At 33.0% G+C, this 24149-nt stretch overlaps 1 protein-coding gene across 1 annotated transcript in view; it reads left to right on the top strand.

Annotated features, from left to right (window-relative positions):
* CSMD1 (CUB and Sushi multiple domains 1) overlaps window positions 1–24149 on the top strand; it is a 2580735-nt gene that overhangs the window by 2248504 nt on the left and 308082 nt on the right. The window contains 2 exon segments of the mRNA XM_043985743.1: window positions 900–1016; window positions 17200–17409. Of these exon segments, the coding sequence (XP_043841678.1) occupies window positions 900–1016; window positions 17200–17409 (327 nt within the window).

The raw sequence follows: 24149 nt of genomic DNA, 5'->3' as shown, positions 1-24149 counted from the left end.
TTTTCTTATGCCTACCTGAATTCCAGTGGATTTAGGTTGATCTGTAATCCCACCAGTGGGGATTCTTCTTCAATTGCTGTGAAACACATATAGCCCATGCCTGTAATATACTTCCTCCTCATTTCTGCTTCTTAGAATCTCTAGTTTTCTTTAAAGTTAACTTCAGTTGCCACCTCCTACATTCCTTTAGCTCCTAATGCTCCAACTTCTAAAGTAATTACATTATGTTTATTTTGTATATATTTTTTCATACATATATATGTGTGTATGTTGTCCCTTCTCATAAGATGTAAGCTCCTTGAGGAAACAGATTGTTTTATTTTTTTTTTCCTTTGGAACTTGAATACTAAGTTTACTTGATGGAATATAGTAAGTACTTAGTAAATAATTATTGATTGTTTTATTGATTGATCTCAATCTATTCATAGCTTTTTACTTTGGGTATCTTGTACATGTCCTTCTGTTAAAGGCCTCTGGTAGAAAATTCAACCAATGTTTGAGATAACCTTCCTCTGCTTCTTTTAATGTTTTTTGAATGCTGTTAAAGTAAATGGACTCTTGCCTTTTTGCCCCTCATTTATGATATATGACTAGACCACTTCCTTTTCTGGTCATGCACAAACTTAAAGATGGCTTTCATGACAGTTCTTAAATTTGGGCTGATTAAGACATAAAGAGTAGTATAATTGTGAATTATCAAAGTCACCCAGTCTCTGAATTCCAAAATGCAGGCAAATTGAAATTTCAACCCCACAACCAAAATTCACTTTTTGTTTTTGTCATTTTTAATGATTATCAGTATTTAGTATAATATAATAAAATATATTGCTTTCAAGTATTCTTGAAAAGAGTGATGCACAGATGATCCACAAAACTGAATATCACTGTCCATTTAACAGCAAAATGTGGTGGAACACTGAGCAGCATGACTGGAGTGATCTTGAGTCCAGGTTTTCCTGGCGCTTACCCCAACAATTTAGATTGCACCTGGAAGATCTCATTGCCTATTGGTTATGGTAAGTAAAAGTATTTTATTTTAATAGGATAGAATCCAATTTTTCACTTTCTAAAATGCAGAACAGTAAGCTGTAAAGAAAAATATGTCTTATGCCTTTAGATTAAACTATGTTGTCTTTTTTAATAAAACATTAAAATGAAGCTTTAACACAATCTCTTTTAAATATTCAGGAACTCCATTAGTTCAAAAAAATTCAGTCCAGCTTGGAAATTTTAAAAACAATTTAAAACATTTAAGATATGGGAAGCAGATAAAATATAAAACTCCATTATTTACTTTTAAAATATATTTTTGTTTTTTTCATTAAATATTTTCCAATTACATGTAAAATTTTAACATTCATTTTAAAAAATGTTGACTTCCAAATTGTCTCTCAACCTCCAGTCCCTCCCACAGCCGGTGAGAAGACAAGCAATATGACATTGATTATACAGTGTGAAGTCATGCAAAACATAAAATATGTTCATTTTGATTTAATTATAAAAAGGTTATAAAATGTTTATAGTTTAAAGGTATTATAATTTTGAAAATATCTTTTATTGACAATTTGAAAATAGTTGTTTCTTTAAAAAAGAAACTGAAAAATCGTAACTTACTTTGGAAAATGTATGAAATTCACAATCACAGTAATATATATTTGATATTTCATAATAATAAATTTCAGTGGTTTCAGGTTTATGCAATATATCTTTGATATTCAGTAATGAACATTATAATCTATCAACCTGTCATTTGTTTTTTCTTTCTGACTCCCAAGTAGCATGTTCAAGGGCACCTTATTATAACATCATCCCTAGAAATTCTGGAACTGTCACTTCATTTCACTTTGTCAAATTTTCTTATCAAATAAATACTACCCACCCATTATGTTGCTTTTTAATTAATCTGTATTGGATTTAATATATAGTTATTTAGTTATATATTATAGTTATCATTTCTCAATAGTACATGAAATAACTTGGAGGCTGGATGGAGTTTCATCAAGCCATGAATGTGATTGAAGTTTTAGTTCCTTTATTTATTTATTTTAAATTTTAGGTTACAAGAATTTTTTTCTTCAAGGGTATGAATTTGAGTTTAAGAATCAAAATATAAGCTGTAGTACACTGTGTTAGATTAGAGATGCTCTTACCATATAATTCCATCAATGGCAATGATATCAAAGTTTACAACTGAACATCCCCTACTTTCATTTAATAATTTAGTATTGATAATGTTTTTTTATGGACTAATCCAAAACTTTCTTCAACCTGAGTTTATTTTGACCCATATCATTTCTTTATGTTACATAAAAGGTTTTATTAGGTTGATGATTTTATTGGGTAAACAATGACTTGCAATGTTTTTTTTTTGTCAATTTATTAATTACTTCAAATATCAAGAACAGTCTGAGTATAGGATAATGCTGAGGAATTTTGACAGCATTAATAGGAGGGATTTTCTATTATTAATTCAGTATTCACAATGTCATGAAAGAGTACATCATCTTAAACATATAAGCTCTTGTCTTAGTCTTTTGGGGGTTCTCCTTAACTCTGATTCCCATTGGATACATTTTTTAATTGATAATAAAATGTTTGAAGAAAAATAGTGTGTGGTTTATATAACATTCTTCCATTTAAACCTAAATCTGCAGGAACACATTGCTAAAACTAAGAATATTTTTATATTTTCTTTCATATATTTAAAATTAGAAATAATGCCTGAAGTTCAGAAGGGTAGTAGAATGAGAGGTCACAGGGGAATCTCCCCTTCAACAACTCCCCCAAGAAAGTGGTACAAATACTGAAAAGAACCAAAACTACCTGAAATTCTCAAAAGAAAATTTTAAAATGATTCAAAAAAATTGAAACAATCATAAGAGTCCCATAATACCAACAAGAACCAGAGGCAAAAATGCCAGAAGAAATATGTATTGAAACAGTACCATCAAGAACAACAGAAAGAAACAGATAATCACCTGAATTTATACAAAAAAGACATAATATATTGAAAAACAAAGATATAATAGAAACTTACGAAACTTTCACATGGTGAAATGTGGAAGGAGCTAGTAACTGAGGATTTGACAGAAAAGTTAAGATAATTGCATTTACATTATTCTAAGGATATTTCTAAATTTTCAACTAAATAGTCAACAGGTAAACAATTTTACTGAAGAGCACAATGGTAGAGGCATCAGGGAAAGAAAAATCCACAAGTCCAATAAATTGATGAAATTGAAAAAAAATGTTTTGTAAGGAATGAAGACAAAAATGATAAAGAGAAGAAAAATATAAAGAGAAAATTTAAAAATTATAGAATTTCATATAAATCATTAAGAAGAAAAAAGGGGAATTTTATTTCAGGAAATCAAAAAGGTAATTTCCTTATCCACAAAATATTTAAAATAAAAGAAAAATTGAAAGTCATTAGATTTTATAAGAAACCATAGGATTGAAATAAAAATTTAACTCATCCAGATATATCATTGTTAAGTATCAGCACTACAGTGACAAAGAGATGCTAATTTCTAAGTTCTCTTTCAGCTCCAAATCGATGATGCAAGAAGAAAGGTAGCATATACTAAAATACACATTAATACTTCACAAAAATTTCCTCCACATATAAACTTATAGTCAGGAAGACTAGAGTTTGACTTGTGCCTTAGAAACTTGATAGCTGTGTGACCCTGGGTAAACCATTTAACCTATATCTCCTCAGTTTCCTCATCTGTAAAATGGGGATAATAATAGTACCTACTTTACAGTGTTGTGAGGATCAAATGATTTAATTTACATAAAATTCTATGAAAACCTTTAATGCTATATAAATTCTACCTATTATTATTCTCAAATTGCAAAGGTGAAATTTTAATAGGAGTAATAAATAATAAAATTTAATAACCAGCTAGGTGGCACAGTGGATAGAATGTTGGGCCTGAAATCAAGAAAACCTAAGTGTAAATGTGGCCTTGAAACTAACTAGCCATGTAACCCTTGGGCAAGTCACTTAATTTTGTTTGCCTCAGTTTCTAATTTGTAAAATGAGCTGGAGATGGAAATGGCAAACCATTCCAGTATCTTTCCCAAGAAAACCCCAAACAGGGTCATGGAGAGTTAGACATGACTGAAAAATGACTGAACAACAACAAAAAGTTTAATAATTAGAGAAACATGTTGGCTATGACGAAATTAACTACCTATTAGCAATGTTTTTTTTTCCTTTCCTTTTTTGGCAGGCATTTTAATGGTAAAACAGGTTTGGGAAGAAGAGATTATATCAGCAAGCAGAATCAAATGATTAATTCTGAAGCAGTAAAAAGAGTACTGAAATCTGTAAACTGGAATTTTAGGCTCAGTTGTCATTAACTCACTGTAAGACAATGGACAAATCACTTCTTGACTTTGGGCCTCAATTTCCCCATTCATACAATTAGAGATTTAGAATCATAGAATCTCAGATTTGGAAGATCCTTTAGAGGCTATCAAATCTAATCCCATACCTGAACAAAAATCTCCTTATACTTGGCAAGTAGGCAATGATCAATCAATAGCAAATTCTTTTACCTTATTATGTATAAAATATTATGCTAAGTGCTGGGGATACAAATATAAAAATGAAATAATTTTTTACTTCAATGAATTTATATTCTACAATAGGAGACAGATACACACACACACATATATAAGTATATTCAGATTATGGGCAGATAGATACAGTTGAAATTTTTGCAAATCAGTATGTGTCTGAGTAGAGAAGAGGTAGACAGAAAGGGCTTTGCATCTACTGTCCTGCTTGGTTTCTACTTAAAGGAACAAGATGCCCCTCCTATGATAAGCTTATCACTTCTAAACTCACCCAGACATATAACTCAAGCTCTGATAGACTCCACTTCCCTCAGCCTTCTTTCTGCTCTGTTTGGAGGGCTGGAGGATAGAGTACCAAACTCTTTTCAATGCCTTCCTTTATAGAGGGAAGAAACTGCAGTCTCATGTCAACTTCATGCTGCCCTCCTTGGTGTCAACTCCATGAAAGAAGAACCACTTGATGCCCCTCCTCTCCCCTTCCTGTTTCTTTTTGTATCTTGTCTTGCCCTTTAGATTATAAATTTGTTGAGGGCAGAGACAGTCTTTTTATTACTTGTATTCTCAATACTTAGCACAGTGCCTGGAACATCCTATGTATATAATGAATGTTTTATTGAATTGAATTGGATTGGCTTCATTTGGTAGGTGCCCCTTTGCCTGGATATTGAAAATAACTTACAATCTAATAGGGGGAAATAACATACACAAGGAGGCAGGAAATGGTGGGAATACCAAGGGCTACCAAGTGTTGGGGTCTTTTGTCCCATGGAGTTTAAACCAAGCAGAACAACATATATAGAGGAGAGTGGGTTATAGCTAGTAAGTATGTGAGTCTGGATTGATACTCCAGTAATCCTGACTTCTGGTACAACATTCTGTCCACTGTACCTCCTAACCTGTCAAGACCTTTATGGATCCTAACTTTCATCCAATAGATTATCTATCCTTCCCAGATTTGTGACCTCTCAAAATTAGATGAGTATACAACCCATGCTTTCCTCCCTCAAAAATAATCAAGCAGATGTGAAATTGAACAATCCCGAACTCATGTCCTAGGAGATATCACTGAAGACTTCTTTCTAAAATGACCTTAAATGCCTAATGTCTATTCTTTGAGTCTTGCCATTCAACTAGGTCTGAATCCAGTCTGTTATATTATCTCTAGTCTACCTCTTTTTATCTTTTCATAGGAACAACATAATAAACTTTGTCAATTATTTCTCTAAAATATAGGTAAATTATAACTCCAACATTTTTCTATCCCAAAGGAAAAAACAGTTAGTGTAATGAATCCACACTGACTCTTTATGATCACTATTGCCTTTTTAGATGCCCATTAATTATCCCTTTAAAAATGCTTTCTAAAATTTTTGTCAAGAATCAAAATCAAACTGTATCGTTTATAGTTTACAGACTCCATCTTCCCTACCCCCTTTAAAAATGGTACATTCATACTTTTTTTCTTTCTATGACACCAATTCCCCAAATCTTTCAAAGAACACTGAAAGTTGCTTAAACACTTTTCAAGGGTTTTTCCAGGTTTGAATTACTATAACTTTAAGTAGGTGAAACATTTCCCATTCATCTCCATTTCCCTTTTTTATGCTCCATTACCCACTTTAAGAATCCACTTTCCCTGAAGGTGGGCACTATTCTTTTGCTATCTGGTTCCTTTCTGTCAGAAAGGAAAGAAATCTGGTAAACTGAATCTCAGTAAGAGGTATGTTATCTGATTAGTCAGGAAATGTGTCCTACAAATAAAACTTTATTTTATTGAGGAGCAAAATATTTATGATCTAAGGTATCTTTTAGTCTAATATAAAAATATAGTATCAATAAGATAATGAAAAAAGATTGTCAAGAAAGAGAGTATGACAGAGATTGCTTCCAATAAGTAAGCAAAATCACAAAGAAGTTGTGTGTCAGTGCCAAAAGGAAATACTAGTATTAAGTAGCAGCAAATCATAGATTTTTATCCATCTCTTCTTGTTGCCTTCCTTTTGTAAGGATGCATTAAAATACATTATAGGGGTGTGTTATCTCAAATGAAGATGTCGGGAAAATGGCTATGCTTAATCCAAATTACTATTTCTATAGGTTTGTAAATCATGGAATACTAGAATCTGTGAAGTTTCAAAATTATGGGTGACTCAAAGGGCAGTGTAAATATATATTGTGAACAAAAGCTGGCCGAAGAATATTATCAATGATTTAATCAACAGAAATTCATTAATACTTCTTAAGTCCCTATTATGTTTCCTGCATTGAGCTGGACATAAAGAATATCAGGACATAAATGAAATTGTCCTTGCCTTCTAAAAGCTTATTTTCTTTGACTGAAACAACATTCATAGAAAAGTAAGTGCAGGAAATATCTAAATTAGATACAAAGCAATTTGGGAGAGGAGAAAACTAGCAAGTTGTTGGCATCTGGTTAGGGTTCCTCTAGGAGTTGGCACCTGAACTGAACCTTGAAGGAAAGAGAGGTGAGAAAGAATTACATGCTAGGCATGGATGAAAAGCTAATAAAAAAATTGAGAGGTAGGAATGTTTTGTACAAGGGAGCCAGTTTGGTTCTAACATAGGATACATGAACAGAGTAATATTTGTAACTTGGAGAGATGGACTAGAGCCAGATTGTGAAGGACGTTAGAAGCCAAATGAATGAGGCTGCATTTCATTCTAAAGGCAAAAAGGAGTCACTGTAATTTCTTGAGAAAAGGAATGTTATAGGTGGATCTATACTTTAAGACTATAAATTTGGCAGTCATGTGCAGTATGGATTGGAAGAGAGATACTAGAGAAAGGGGAACTTATGAATATATTGTCAAGGGGAGAGGTTCTGAACAACTAAAAAAGAGTGATGGCAGTTAGGATAAAAGATTATGACAGAGGGGCAGCTAGGTGGCTCAGTATGTAGAGCACCGGCCCTGGAGTCAGGAGGACCTGAGTTCAAATCTGGCCTCAGACACTTAACACTTACTAGCTGTGTGACCCTGGGCAAGTCACTTAACCCCAATTGCCTCACTAAACAAAACAAAACAAAACAAAAACAACAAAAGATTATGACAGATATTTATAGAAATCAGTAAGATTTGACAAATTATTGAATTTGATAGGTAAATGAGAATTGTGAGTCAAGTATGACCACTGAGTGCTTGACTATAAAGGTGGTGGTGTTCTCAACAGATTTTGGAAAGGGTTTTGAAGGAAATAAAATGAATTGTCTTTTGTAAATTTTGGAGGAATGAAAATTAATTATCTTTTGCAAATGTTGAATTTGTTGATACTTATTAGGTAGCTGGTTGAAGATGTCCCTAAGACAAATGGTATTAAAGAACTGATGCACAGTGATGACTTGAGCAAAAGAAATAATGTGAATGATATGAAGAACATTCATTTTAAGGGAAGTGAGCTGGTCGTGTGACAAGAGTAAGGGATAATGCATGGATGGCTTGATTTCTAGACTTAGAGGAAGGCTTTAAGCACATTGGGTAGATACATTTGGAGGCTTAATGGAAGAACATTGACAAGAATAATTCAGGGTGAGAAAGTGTGGGTAGATTATGATTGGCACCATTTCAATAAGTATCCTCATTGAAAAAATCATGGATTCATTGAAGAATGGAAGTAAGCCTGTTGGTGACTATATCTTTTTTGTTATCACATGAGAGTCAATATTTCCCCATTCAGGAACTCCTAAAATCATAACTTACTCTTCCTATAACTAAGATGGAGTCTACAGATAATATTATCTAGTGTCTGAAAAAAAAGGCACCTTCAGAGTTGAAGTTTTTCTCACTGGTAGGAGAAGCAGTAGGTATATGGGCATTTCTATTATATTGTGATCTCCTTGAGAACAGAGTCCGTATTTAAAATTCAAATCCACATTTATTAAGTACCTCCTAAGTGCAAAGCGGTGAGTCATGTGGTGGGGATTTTAAAAATGCCCATATTTTCAAGGAGCATACTATGGAAAGAAAAAAACAAAACTTCACATTTCTATAACAGTTCAAGGCTTACAAAGCATTTTCTTCAAAACAACTTTGTGATAATTAGCATTATAACTTTTTTTTTTTTTAAAGAGAGCCAATTGGGGTTAAGTGACTTGCCCATGGTCACACAGCTAGTAAGTGTCAAGTGTCTGAGGCTGGATTTGAACTCAGGTCCTCCTGAATCCAGGGCCAGTGTTCTATCCACTGTACCACCTAATTGCCCCATAATTGATATATAAGACAAATTTATAGGTGAAAAGATGGAGGCTCAGTTAGGCTAAATGCATTGGCCAAGCTCATATGATATTTAGTGTCTCTGCCTGGCATTTAAATCTTGACCTTTGCTAATTACATATTCTTTCATTTATCAACACTGCCTTTTACACTGTCTTGACTAAAGTTTTATCTTCTTTAGTTGCTAAAACAATAGTTTTCACACAATAGAGATTTAATAATTAAAGAATGAATAAATTCCTCTTCTGGAAACATGACTAGCCTCTCTTGTTGCTATAATTCTAACATTTATATAGCACTTAAACATTTACAAAATACTTTACATATATTATTTAATTTGATCCTCATAACAATCCTGAGTTTTGTGAAATGGGGAGAAAGTGCTTTATGATGCTATGTGGCAAAAACCTGAAAATTACAGGAAAGGATGAGTAAAAAGGGAAAGGCACTCAGTTTCAGAACACTGAAAAACTTGGATATAAGGACTATAGTAATCTTACCCAATTTAATTTTGGAACTTTTTATGATAAAGAAAATTATTTATAACTCAAAGGAATTAAAAATGAAGAGGGCCTTAGAGATTACTTATTCCAATCTCACTATTTTAGTGGGGAAAAAAACAAGGTCTAGATTAGGGAAATGACTTTTCCCTAGGTCATACAGTTAGTGGCATAGCACATATCCTAAGAGAAGTTGACTCCAATATTTTTTCTATAACATCATGTTCTAAGAATATGAAAGGATACATTTAATTTAAATAAAAAACAATAATGACTCGTCTTTTATCCAGATTATTGAATGATATTTAATTCCAATATACAATATCACTTGTCAATCTCATCAACCTTATAGATTCACTTATGATTTCTATACCAATATTTCCAATATCTATAGAACTACCCCTAATTTCTCTCCTCAGCTTAAATCTTGAGGCAGCTAGGTGGTAGAGTGGTTGGAGTACTAGGCCTTGAGTGAAAAAGACTTGAATTCAAATCTAGCTCCATATACTTAATGGCTGTATGACCCAGGGCAAGTCATTTAAACTGCTTTTGTTTCATGACTTGTAAAATGGGTATCATAGCATCATCTACCTCGGAGGGCTGTCCTGAGAACCAAAAGAAATAATATTTATAAAGTGCTTAGCACAGTACCTGGCACACCATTGGCACTTAATGTGTGTTTTCTTTATTGCAATATAGCATCATCACTCATCTTTTTTCTATTTGGAACTGGATGAACCATTTGCATCTCAAAAACTCATTATGCACAAAACAATTAATTTTCTTTCCCTTTAACCATCGAATCTTCCCAATTCTTTTATTACTGTGGGGGACATTATTATTTTCTCAGTCACCCAGACTCACAATCTAGGTGTTATTCTGGATTCCTTACTCTCTCTTACATCTTTTTAATCTATTGGCAAGTCTTATCATTTCTTCATTTACAGTATCTCATGTCAACTATTCCTCTACTCACATAGCTAACACTCTGGTGTATATGCTTACCACCTCTTACCTAGACTATAATAATAACCTTTTAATTATACCTCAAATCTCTTCATAGTCCACTTTATCCTTCACTCAGCTGCTAAAGTGATCTTTGTAAAGCACTTCTGATAATGTCATCTCCCCTTCCCTCCAATACCACCCAACCTAATAAATTCCAATGGCTCCCCACTACCCCAGTAGCAAATATAAAATACTCTTCTTGGAACTAAAAAAATTAGTTTTAATCTATGGAATACAACAAACTTTTTCATAACATAGTGCAATAAAGAGATGATTGCACATGAAACGACAAATGTACTGTGTACAACTTGCTATTGTTTTCAAATATACAACAAAATTATCATGTAAATTTATTTTTTTCTACCTTTTTCTCCCCCTCCTATGCCCTAGAGATGGCTACCATTAAACATAAATAAGTGTGTGTATGTGCGTTTGTGTGTGTATATGTATATATATATGTAAAATTGTTCTATACATACTTCTGTTTATCAGTACTTTCTCTGGATGCAGGTAGTGTCTTTCTTCCTACATCCTTTATAGCTAATTTGTATATTTATAATAGACAACATAACTTATTCACTCAAACTTGTTCTTAAAACAATATTGCTGTTACTGTATACAGTGTTTTCTTAGTTCTGCTCGTTTCACTCTTCATTATTTCATACAAGTCTTTCCATGTTTTTCTAAATTCATGGAGCTCACCATTTCTTATAGCACAGTAGTGTTCCATCACAATCTTATACTGCAAATTGTTCAGCCATTCCCCAGTTGATGGACATCTCTGCAATTTCCTGTTCTTTGGCACCACAAAGAGCTGCTATAAATATTTTATAACATATAGGTAATTTTCCTTTTTTACTAATAATATTTGTAAATAGACCAAGTAGGGACAAATAGTTTAATAACTCTTTGGGCAAAATTCCAGACTGACCTCCAAAATGGTTGGAATAGTTCATAATTCCACCAACAATGAATTAATGTCCTCATTTTTCTACATCTCCTCTTCTTTCCTACTTTCTCGTTCTGACATTTTAGCCTTGGAATTTAAAGGTGAGAAAAGATACTGAGGTGGACCAAGGTAAAAAGACTAATGGGGTAGAATGATCTTTCAACTTGAGAAGGCTATTGGTTTATGGTGGAGAAAGAAGTTTGGCAAATCAGGCATGGAGGTAACCCAAATATCATTAGAAAGACACCTATATAAACAAAAGTTAAGAACTATCTTTACATGTAACGGAAAAAATAAAATACCTCATACATTAAAAAAAAAAAGAAAGACACCTAGTTAAAGTTTTTTTAAAAAGAAAGAAAAAAAGAAAAAAGTATCTGCTAGGTTGTAGCTCAATCCCAACAATGACTTGCACATGAAAATTGGTATAAAAGGCTTCAAAAAGAATACTTCTTACTGAAAAACAGGAAGACTAGTTGACTTAAAGTTTCACTATCTTAATGGCATTCTTCATTCTTCCTGGCTGAAAGCGATGTCATTCTCCTCTTTTCAAACAACAAGTACTTATTATTTACAAAGTTCCTGGCATTGTAGTAAGTGTGGGGATAACAAGAAAAAAAATTAAAACCCCTTGTATTCTGCATTATAATCTTTTATATATGTACAAAAATTCCCCATCTTGGATTGTAAACACCTTTTTTGTATATAATAAGCACTTAATAAATGCTTGGTGATTGAGTACCTGACAAGAAAATATCTTTTTAAAAGTACCTTTGTTTCCCATATAACAGCATGATGCCACACACAATGCTAGAACTTAAGAAAAACTGGTTGAATTAAACTGATTTAATTTGGACTTCATTCTAAAACTTCATCATCAGCCTGGAAAATTGGTGGTTGTTATTTAGTTGATTAGACATGTCTGACTCTTTGTGACCCCATTTATAGTTTTCTTGGCAAGTATACTGGAGTGGTTTGCTATTTTCTTCTCAAGCTCATTTTACTATGAAGAAACTGAGGCAAACATAGTTAAGTAACTTGCCCAGGGTTACACAACTACTAAGTGTCTGAAGCTGGATATGAGCTTAGGTCCTTCTGACTCTAGGGCAGGCACTCTCTCATCTGTGCCACCTAGCTGCAAATATAAAGAATTAGAGAGAGGATTTAATTTGAGTTGGTTGGGTTAAGACTATTCTCTTGTCCATTCCTTTGTATATATTAGATAATCATAGACTTAGAGCTAGGAGGGACCTTGGAAAACATCTTTTCCAATAGCCTCATTCTGTATATGAACAACAACAAAAAAATTGGGCAGAGAAGGTGAAAGTTACTTATCCAAGGTCAACATAGGGAATAAATAGCAGAGACAGAATATGAACCTGGGATCTTCAGACTTAAATGTAGCACTCTTTTCATTGCACTACACTGCCTCCAAAATTTGTTATGAATGAAGTCAATTGGTACTCCTTTTCATCATAATATTTAGTATTTATGATTGGTTTTCCATTTACAGGGTAGGGGATTTGTAATAGATACTTTGATTATATCTTATATTGCCAAGACTTGACCTGAATATTTTCAGCCTCTCAATACTTTGCTTTTCATCTCCTTTTTTTCACTACTTTCCTCCTTGGATTTGGAGTTCTGAATCTAAGTATGTGTTATATCTTGTTAAGACTGCATCTGCACATACTCAGAATGAATCCTAGCTTACCTTTGCATTTTAGGACATTTTTGCAGAATTTTGTTTTTATTCAAAAGGTGAACGAAAATGGTCTGAATATGCTAATTATACAGTTTTACATTCTACTTGCTGCTGCAAACTAGTACCAAGTTTATAAATTTTGCCCTGTCACATTTCCATTTTGTGGAAAAGGAGAAATAAGTCAATGGTTAAAGGAGATTTTTAAAAAAGAGATTCAGAAAGTAATAAAGTGTTAGGACTGGAAGAGATCATAGAGATAATCTAGGTCAACATCCTCATTTTACAGATAAGGAAACTGAGGACTAAGGAGGTAATGTTACAGAATCACAGAAAATAATAATTGGAGGGACCTTATTGGTTATCCAGTCCAATTGATATACAAAAGGAATTTCCATTATAATATATGTAAGAAATAGTCATACAGGCACTGTGGATAAAGAAAATTGTTCTCTAAAGATCTCCAAGGAGGGGGAGTCTATCATTTTGAAACAGCCCTATTTTTCTTTGGAAAAGTGTAATTCTTAGAGAGTTTGTTCCTAAATTGTCCTAAGGTTATAGAACTAGTTAGTAGTAGAACTAGGATTTATATACAGGCTTTTATAAATCAAAAGCCAGTACTCTTCATACCAGACCATTCCAATGCTTGTTAGCATGGCCTTTTAAGACTGAAAAAGATTGTTTTTAGTTTTGGGTTTTTTTTTTTTTTTTGGTTTTTTAGTGAGGCAATTGGGGTTAAGTGACTTGCCCAGGGTCACACAGCTAGTAAGTGTTAAGCGTCTGAGGCCGGATTTGAACTCAGGTACTCCTGACTCCAGGGCCGGTGCTCTATCCACTGCGCCACCTAGCTGCCCCGAAAAAGATTGTTTTTAAAGTTTTCTGCTTCTCATAACACCATTACTTCTCTGCATTCTCCCTAGGTGCTATAGTAGATGGAATACTGGGTCTGGGTTCAGGAAAACCTATATTCAATATGGCATTGGCCTCAGATACTAGCCATATAATTCTAGACAAATCAGTTAACCTCTCTTTGTCTATTTCCTTAATTGTAAAAAGGGATAATAATATAACTTACCTTTTAGGATTATTTGGGGATCATAAGTGATAATATTATAAAGCATTTAACACAGTTCCTGGCACATAGTAAGCACTTAATAAATGCTTCTTACCTTCTTTCTCTTGAAATTCTTCTCCCATACCAACAACAAATATATCTTTATTGTCCTGGACTGGCACAGTGGTTGCTTTCACTGTAACACAATATAACATCAATTATGGTTGTGGGTTATTCCATGGGAAAGAGAAGAATCACTTAGATGTACTTCAATTGTTCATCTGACTACAGGTTTTGGAAGTTCTTGTAGTTGTGGTTACTCCAAACTGAATTTGATTCTTTCAAGCTCGTTATTTGTTACTGACAAAATTCTTAGTGATATGTGGTGGATTATGCTACCAGGAAGAAAGAAAGGAAGGAAGGAAGGAAGAGGGAAGAAAGGAGAAAGGAAGGAGAAAGGAAGGAGAAAGAAAGAAACTGTGTTTTCAATTTGGCAATAGAAGGGTGGGTGAGAGGGGTACTGGAGGAATTTGATATGAGAATGTACTGTTCTAAGTGATCATCTACTTTTTTTGTTATGCACAGTGCTGTTGCTCATATTACCTTGTAGTTAAGAAGTGTGGAATCCAAGAGAACCCATATTACTGTCTCTAATACTTTCATCATGTTTTTTTTTTTCTCTTCTGAGTACAAACGTTTGTTGAAATTGAGAAAAAATGTTATTTATAGCTGTTGGGCAAAGGGCATGATTTGATTTAAGAAGACATTATGTCCTATAAATATTCTAAAAGGTAATCTATAGAACATCAAACTAAATTGAATAGAATAGAATTGAAATAAAATGTAAAGAATTGTTTCAAAAGTACATACATGCATATAAATATATACATACATATGATATATACACATATGAAAATTGCACAAATACTATACACATATGTGAATGTTGTACAGCATTTGTATTTTATGACCAACTGAAAACTCTAGAATTTTGATAGTGTGTTCATTACTATTTGACTAATTATTCATTTGTCCATTGAAAAATTAATTAATTGTATGAAACATGAAACAAATTCAAAGTAATGGTTGATTTTAGGAGTCTTTGTTCTTCACTATGATAATAAGCACTAAAATTGAGCAGAGATTTTTCCTTGACTTCATCCTGGGTCATTGGACAGTAAAGAGAGACATTTCTTCTTCCGTTTATCTTGTCCTAATGTTTAATTATAATTGGTTTAATATAAATAAGTTTTAAAGTGAAAAAAAAAGATGTTTATAAAGGAAATATGGTCCCCATTCATTATTCTTATGGCAATTTTTAAAAAAGTGATGTTGCATAGTAGAAAAGACTCTGAACTTTTAATCTGGAAACCAGAGTTCAAATTATGGTTCTGACAGTTAATGACTGTGACTATGAGTAAATGACTTAACTTTCTAAGCCTTAGTTTTCTCATTTGTAAATTGTATCTACTAATGCTTATACACCCTAAGGTGGTTGTCCTTTATAAACCTTTAAGTGCTGTGGTAATGTCAGCTGTTAGGAATCATAATATTCTGATCTGGAAATCATTTAGTCTGATACTATATTGATATAAAAATTGAGGTTCAGATAGCAAAAGTAACTTCCCCAGAGTCACACTGATTATAAGTTGCAGTAAGTCTTTAAATCCTAAGGCAGTTTGTTATTATTGTTGTTGTGTAGCAGGAGTAGTTGTTGTTGTTTGACACTATCCCCAGGTAAGTTACACTTTGCTGTCTATGTTAAATTTCAGACATGCTCCACTGCTATTTCACATACATCTGTCATTTGTACTACTGTATCTATGTGTTTTCTTTCTCAGTTTTGTTGTCATTGAACACTTTTATTTCTTCAAATCAAATTTTTCTAGTAGAATTTCTTGCCTCCCTTTTCTATGAACTATTTTTTGTTTTTGTTTTTGTAAAATGTGTTTTTTCACTCAGGTGGCTCTAAATGAATATTTCTATGGATTTAGTCAAGAGGTTTATGAATCATAATGAAAACTACAAGCATATTATCTGTTCCACTCAACTTCTACTATTTGATAGATGTATAACATAGCTAAATCAAATAAAATTAAGTCTATTCTTCAATAAGAATTTTTCTTGAGAGAAAAAAATGATTTTTAACACATTCCTTTGTCAATAGAACTAATCTGAGTTTTATGTTACAAAAATTTAAAGAATTTGGAAACTTCATGTAAAATTGTAAATTATAGTAACAGAATTCCAGGTTACCATATAGTACTACAGATACTCAGAAGCACTGATCACTTAATGGAATTTCTTTTATGTATAGTTGAATTGTCTTGATGGATTTGGCTGAATGTTATGATCAAGGAAAGATTTTAAAATGATTTTGCCTCTAAGCTTGTAGAGTTCTGAAAGCCTGGTAGAGTCCATTGTTTTATTTCATTCATTTATTCATTTATTTATTTATTTATTTATTCATTTATTCATTTGTTTATTTATTTATTTATTCATTCATTCATTCATTCATTTATTTATTTATTCATTCATTCATTTATTTGTTTATTTATGTATTTATTTATTTATTTATTCATTCATTCATTTATTTATTTATTCATTCATTTATTTGTTTATTTATGTATTTATTTATTTATTCATTCATTCATGCAATTATTTATTTGTTTAGTTATATTTGTGAGGCAATTGGGGTTGTGACTTGCCCAGGATCACATGGCTAGTAAATATCAAGTGTCTGAGGCCAGATTTGAACTCAGGTCCTCCTGAATCCAGGGCTGGTACTTTATCCACTGTGCCACCTAGCTGCCCCACTTGTAATTCTTAATGCAAATTAAAGTAACTCAAACATTTGCATTATTAATAGACCTCCTTTAAAATGAATTGACATTTCAGTAAGCATTTGAATAGTCATTAAGGATTTCCTGTTTTTGGACAATGTGTTGACCTATTTTCAGTTATTTCTATCTACATATGTGATATACACACACATATGTGTGTATGTATATATAAACATATGTATGTATATGTATTTATTTACTTGTACATGATAATGTGAATTAGTATGAAATCTGTAGATTATTGTCAGTTTTGTAGTTCATATTTTAGAGGTGCTAAACCTTTGTGTTTTATGTTATATATACTGATTTTATATTTTCTTTTTATAGGTGCACATATTCAATTTCTGAATTTTTCTACTGAAGCTAATCATGACTATCTTGAAATTCAAAATGGACCTTTTCAGACCAGTCCTATGATTGGACAGTTTAGTGGAACTGATATCCCATCAGCCCTGCTAAGCACAACACATGAAACTCTCATTCATTTTTATAGTGATCATTCTCAAAACAGGCAAGGATTTAAACTTGCTTATCAAGGTAAGAAGTAATTAACATGAATGCTTCCTCATCTCATGTTCCAAATGTTTATTCTTTTAGTTAATGGCAGAAAAATCTGTTTAAAAAATCTGTTAAGTTGTAGGAATAGGAAGAATATGTTGCTGTGCTTATGTCATATAAACTTGCAAAACATGCACATACACACATATGGATACATTCACATAATCATTATCATCATCAAGTACTGTTTCCTTTTTTGCTCCCTCAAGCCATTTCCTCCACAAATCCTTTTCAGTGCTTCTGTTTCTCTCTGTGACCACAACTCCTTATTTTGGGGCTCCTGACTTTTCTCGTTTTTGTTCTGCTGCTTTGGTTTCTTAAGAAAGGGAAGCCAGAGCACAGAAGAGGGTCATAGGATACTTCTTTTAATTCCAGGTATTAGTAATTTGTGTTAAAGCTAGAGTAGGATTTTTTATACTGATAATGATCATGGCGATGTGATATTTATCTTGTTCTTGATGTTGTGCAAAACACTTTATGAAAAATTTTTCATCTGATCCTCACAGTAATCTCATGAATTATATATTTTTATTTTCCTCATTTTACAAATCAGGAATCTGAGTCAGTAAACTTACATATTTTTCCTGAGGTAAAACACATATTAAGATCTTGAAGTGGGAGCTGAAAGTAGGTCTTCCTGATTTCAAGTCAAATACACCAAACACTTATGCCATTCTTTGTCTAAAATCACATTAAAATATATTAAAATCATATTCTAGTAATCTTTATTGATTGCACATTTACAAATTTTTTTGTTTCTATATCTGTGTATCTATTTTATGAAAATACATCTGAAAGCTATAAGGAAAATTTTTATTAATTGCTACTGCTAAATTGGTTCTAAAAATATTCGTCTATCAAGGAATTATTCGCACACACTTTCCAATGAGAATTTAAGTAAAGGTTTTTATTATTTGGCACACAGAGGTATGGCTGGGAGAAGAAGTCTAAACTTCAACTCCCGGGGAGGAACAGATTTATGTCATATTCCTCAATCAGTCAGCACATAGAGGTATGGCTGGGAGAAGAAATCTAAACTTCAACTCCCCCAAAAAAGGAGAAGATGACAATTTTATAGGAGAGAGAAGTGGGGAGGTAGGAGGTGGGGGGGAGAGATTTAAGCCTGGAAAGTTATAGCAGTTTGGAAAATGATGATGCTAGTTATTTGGATACATGAATAATAAAAATTTCACATTTCTAACTTGAGATTATTGTCACTACCTGGTCCTAATCACATAGCAAATATGATTGCCTGCCAACTAAGCTTATGTTGTAAATTCAAGGCACCCAGCTTTCTGGGTGGCTGCTTTGTTATCTGTTTGACTAACCACTATCTGGCTAATTTACTACTTTGCTTTTCCAAGGAAAGAGTAATCTCTAACTGATCCCAGCAAGCTGATCAACTGTATTTCTCCATGGCCAGAGTTTCCCCCTCAGGGCTAGAGCATCCCTAACTGGCCCCAGGCCTACCAGGGTGCCACTATATTAATATTGGCAGACAGTGAGGAATATGAGTGTGATTTTCCCCTCACTAAAAACAAATTACTCAGCTTATTCTAAAATATTTTTAAGTTGGCTGACGGTGAAAATCCCAAACTTAGTGTAATTTATATGTGACTCAAAAAATTAAGTTTGGTAGCACAGTGCCTAGTAGATGATAAGTGCATAATAAATGCTTGTATATTGATAGAATAACCTTGAAAATGAAGTTAGTGAGGAATGCAGTAGGTAAGTTCCCTATTAAGTTTAAAATTGCCTCTAAATTTTTGAACTATACTGTTCAACATACTGATTTTTTTAGAAAAAAGGGAAGAAAAACATAATTCATTGAAAATCTCTCTATGTAAAATGCATATGGTCATATATAATAGTTCAAAGTGGTTATAATTAAAAGTCAAAGTTCATATTTGTTAATGCATAAACTCACAGAATATTACAGATCTTAGACACGGAACAGATTTCAGATCTCCCTTCCCTAACTTTAATCATCCTGCTATAAGAATTCAATTTTCTTAATATCTAAAATTGTTAAATTGTGGAATGACAATAGTATTAACTTGTATCCATGGAACTTGAAGTTTCAAAAAATTCTCTCCTCAGTATAACACTAGAATGAAAGTAGAACAAGGAAACTGAACTTCTGATGTGTTCAGTTCAATTCATTTCAATAAGTATTTCTTAAGCACCTACTTTATGCTAGGCATTGTGCTAATCACAGGGATACAAAAACTGGCAAAGGACATTCCTTGCCCTCAAGGAACTTATAATTTTATGGGGAAGACAACATGCAAACAAGTATATACAAGACAAGCTATATGTAGGATAAATAGGAAATAATTAACAGAGGGAAGATACTGGAATTAAGGAGGGTTTGATGAAGGTATCTTATAGAAGGTAGAGTTTTAGTTGGGACTTAAAATAGTTGGAATGGAGAGAGGAGAGTATTCCAAAGATGGGGGACAACCAGAGAAAATATCTGGAGCCAAGAGTACTCTTGTTTGTGAGATATCTCAGGGGCCAGCGCTATTCTATCAAGGAGCATGTGCTGAGGAGTTAGGTGTAAAAAGATTGGAAAGATAGGACAGGGATAGGTTATGAAGGGCTTTAATGCCAAACAGAGCATTTTGTATTTGCTCCTGGAAGCAATAAGAAGCCATTGGAATTTATCAAGTTGGGAAGGTAGGGGGGAGTGGTTGATGGGAGGTGATCAGACCTCTGTTTTAGGAAAATCACTGTAGTGGTTGAGTCTGCTTGCCTCAAGTCTTTCCTTACTCCAATACATTTTCTAATGGAGTAAGGAAGGGCTTGAGGCAGCCAGACTCACTAGCAGACTCTTGCAATAATTAAGGGATATAGTGATGAGGGCCTAGACTTGGCAGTGTCAAAACAGAGAAGGGGGCTTATTATATAGATGTTGCAAAGGTAAAATTGATAGGCCTTGGCAATAGCTTTGATATGGTAGGTAAGAGAATGACTCCTAGGTTGGGAATGTAGGGGGCTGGGAAGATGGTGTTGCACTCAACAGTAATAGGAAAGATGGAAGTAGGAAGGCTTTAGGGGAAAAGATTATGAGTTCTTTTTTGGACATAATGAGTTTAAGGTGTCTATTGCACAGCCAGTTTGAGATGTCTGAAAGGTAGTTGGAAATATGAGATTGGAGATCAACAAAGAGACCAGGGCAGAAAAGGTAGATTGAGAATCTTCAGGTTAGATATAAATAGTTATTAAATCCATGGGAGCTGATAAGATCCCATCTAAATGAAATAGCAGAGAGTGAGAAGAGGTCCCAGGACAGAATCCAGAAGGGCAGGTATGATTAGTCATGATTTGGAAAAGGATCCAGAGAAGGAGTTGATAGGTAGAAAAAAAACCAGGAGGGAGTGGCACCCCAAAAAATAAGAGAGAAGAGAATATCAAGTAGGAGAGAATGATCTACAGTGTGAAAGATTTCAGAGAGGTCAAAGAGAATGAAGATTAAGAAAGAGCCATTGGGTTTGGCAACTAAGAGATTATTAGTAAGTTTGGAGAGACAGGTTCAGTGTAATAAGTGACTTATCCAAAGTCAATAATCAAGATACTAAAATGTCAGAGACCAGATTTTCAAACTCAAGTCTCATGACGCCAATTCTCGTACTCTGTTCTCTAAGTCAAACTGATAAATTGCTTACAAACCATTAAAAAAATTATTAGGACACACACATGCACACACAATAATAACAAACAAAAACCTCTATTCAGTATTATCTTAAATTAACAGAGCAAAAATGGAAGCTTCACTAAAAATGGCTGTAATTTACTTACCATAAAGTAAAGATGTCTTTAGCTGTGGTGAGAGGGAGAAATAATTTATAGATAGTTCCTATGTTCTTTTGGTATCTGCACAAGGTCAGATGAGGTAAAGGGAGGCTTCCAGAATGTTGGGTGAATCCCTTGTGGAAGATTTATGTTGAGTACATGAACAAGAATTACACAGAATGAAAGGGTAAGGATATATTGTGATTTGCATTGTTGGAGGGAGTGTCCACATTAATCAGATCACACAGTCATTAAAATCTATAAGTACTTTTAGCCATTAGGTAAAAGCTTTTCAAAAGTAGTTTCTAATAAAGTTGAATATATTTTGATCAGAAATGATGATGAGAAATAAAGGGCTTATGTGCATAAAATAGATTTGATGAGTTTAATTTTAAAGAAAACTAAGTACATATACATGAGTGTATATGTACATACATATACATACTTATTTATGTATAATCACATATGTGGATATATATCCATACATGTGTGTATATTCAACAACTGTTTTTACCCAGCTTTTTTTTTTTTTTTTACGGGTCAATGGGGTTAAGTGACTTGCCCAGGGTCACACAGCTAGTAAGTGTTAAGTGTCTGAGGCCAGATTTGAACTCAGGAACTCCTGAATCCAGGGCTGGTGCTTTATCCACTGCGCCACCTAGCCGCCCCGACTCAGCTTTGTTTTTAAAAAAGTAAACTTTTTTTATTTAAAGTTTTTAGTTCCAAATTTTGTCCCTTCTTTAATCCCCCTCTGCCCCTCCCTGAAGTGATAAGCAATCAGATATAGGTTAGTCATGTTCAATTATGTAAAACATTACCATATTAGTCATTTTTTTTTTTAAGTGAGGCAATTGGGGTTAAGTGACTTGCCCAGGGTCACACAGCTGGTAAGTGTTAAGTGTCTGAGGCCGGATTTGAACTCAGGTAGTCCTGAATCCAGGGCCGGTGCTCTATCCACTGCGCCACCTAGCTGCCCCTAGTCATTTTGTATAAGAAAATTTGAATTTACTCAGCTAAGTTAAAGTATATATTTAGGGGTATTTTGACAAACTTTCATCATTATAGGGCTATTTAAATTTTCCTTTTTTTTTTTTTTGGTTACCATTTCTTGAAATTCTTTCCTTTGTAGAAGTGAAATGTCTTACAACACGAAATTGCTTTTATCAAGTTCTTGATAAAATATGTCAATGGGACAGGTCATTTCACTAACAATAGCTGGTATATATGACAAATACTTTAAATGAAAATGAATAATATTTTGACCAAATCAGCAAGAAAAAGGAGAGATTTCAATTAGGTTATAGATCCCTTTTGGTAAAATGCACATTGACTCATTGAGTAGATGTAATATTAAAAAAGTCAGTTAATAATCACATCTGTTTTTTATTGTCATCCACACTTAATTTCTGATTTTGAATTATCACAAGCAGGAATGATCAGCTAAGTGAAGATTAGCAGCAACATTTGAAGCTTTTAGAATTTACATGGGAAAAAATGATATTATTATGCTTCTATTTCCAAGAGATAGGATTTTAATTCATTTTCAAGCCAAATCAGAGAACTGAAAAGAGACATATATGGGAAAAATATAAGTATAATATTTAAAACTACGGTGTAGCTGCTAAATTAATATCTTTTTACCACATTTTAGGTAAAGAGTAAATTTTCAACATGAAAAATTATGTAGTTTTTCACTAGAAGAGATTGCATGAATTCCACCATACATTTCCCAAACAGAATTGAAGTTAGACTCTTACAGTAGTAGAGTATCCATTACTGTTTAGCCTCTTCTTTGGTGTAATTATGTGGAAAACAAAAAGAATACAAAAACAGTTTGACTCTTGACTATTAAGCCAAAGTCACTTAAAAGGCCTGGGTATACACTAATGAAATAATTTAAAATAATGGTTGATAGTTGAAAACAGTTAAAGCAGTCAAATAAAACCACTTCATTGTTTAACCATTCTTTTGGGATCTTATCTTTGCCATTCAAATTATGTTTTTGCTGTCATTATTGTTGTTTTGTCCATTGTCACAAAGATAGTATGTGTCAAATGTAAGATCTGAACCCTGATCGCTCACTCTAAAGTCAATTTTCTACAATGTTTCTCATTAAAAATCATTGATTAAAACTCCTTTAATATTTCTCTTACTGTTATTCAAAGCCATTTCCCGTTGATCAATTTTTCTTGCAGGTGAGCAACTAGTTGGTAACTATTTATTGTATAACACATATTCCAGGAAATAAGCATTTTACCATTTTCCTCAAGTCCTGTTTTTATTCATCAATCATTTTATCCATGCTTCTTGATTTCTACATATAATTTTCTCTATATCTCTCTTTATATATTATATACATATATGCATATATGTACATATACATATACAAACAAACACAGACACACATACACAATTCATTACTGGGGAGGGATCACCACTGGAACATAACTGTGGCCAGTGCTTAATCTGAGCACTATGATAAGATTATTTCCTGTAGGAGCTTTGAATAGTCATTTTATGTTTGAGGAGTTGTTCATCTCCAAGTTTACCAACATTCACTAAAGTTTGTTTATATATATATGTATGTATATGTATATATACACATATACATGTACATATGTACATATACACACACATATACACATACACACACATATACACACACACACACACACACACACACACACACATATATATATATATATATATATATATATATATATATATATATATATATATATATATATATATATATATAGTTGGTGAGGCAGTTGGGGTTGTGACTTTCCGAGGGTCACACAGCTAATAAATGTCAAGTGTCTGAGGTCACATTTGAACTCAGGTCCTCCCGACTCCAGGGCTGTGCGCCACCTAGCTTCCCCACATTTTATGTTTTTTTTACTATCAAATAAATAATTTTAAAT

The sequence above is a fragment of the Dromiciops gliroides genome, chromosome 2 (assembly GCF_019393635.1).
Source record: "Dromiciops gliroides isolate mDroGli1 chromosome 2, mDroGli1.pri, whole genome shotgun sequence".
Classification (NCBI taxonomy): Eukaryota; Metazoa; Chordata; class Mammalia; order Microbiotheria; family Microbiotheriidae; genus Dromiciops; species Dromiciops gliroides.
This window is presented reverse-complemented; position numbering and strand designations above follow the sequence as displayed.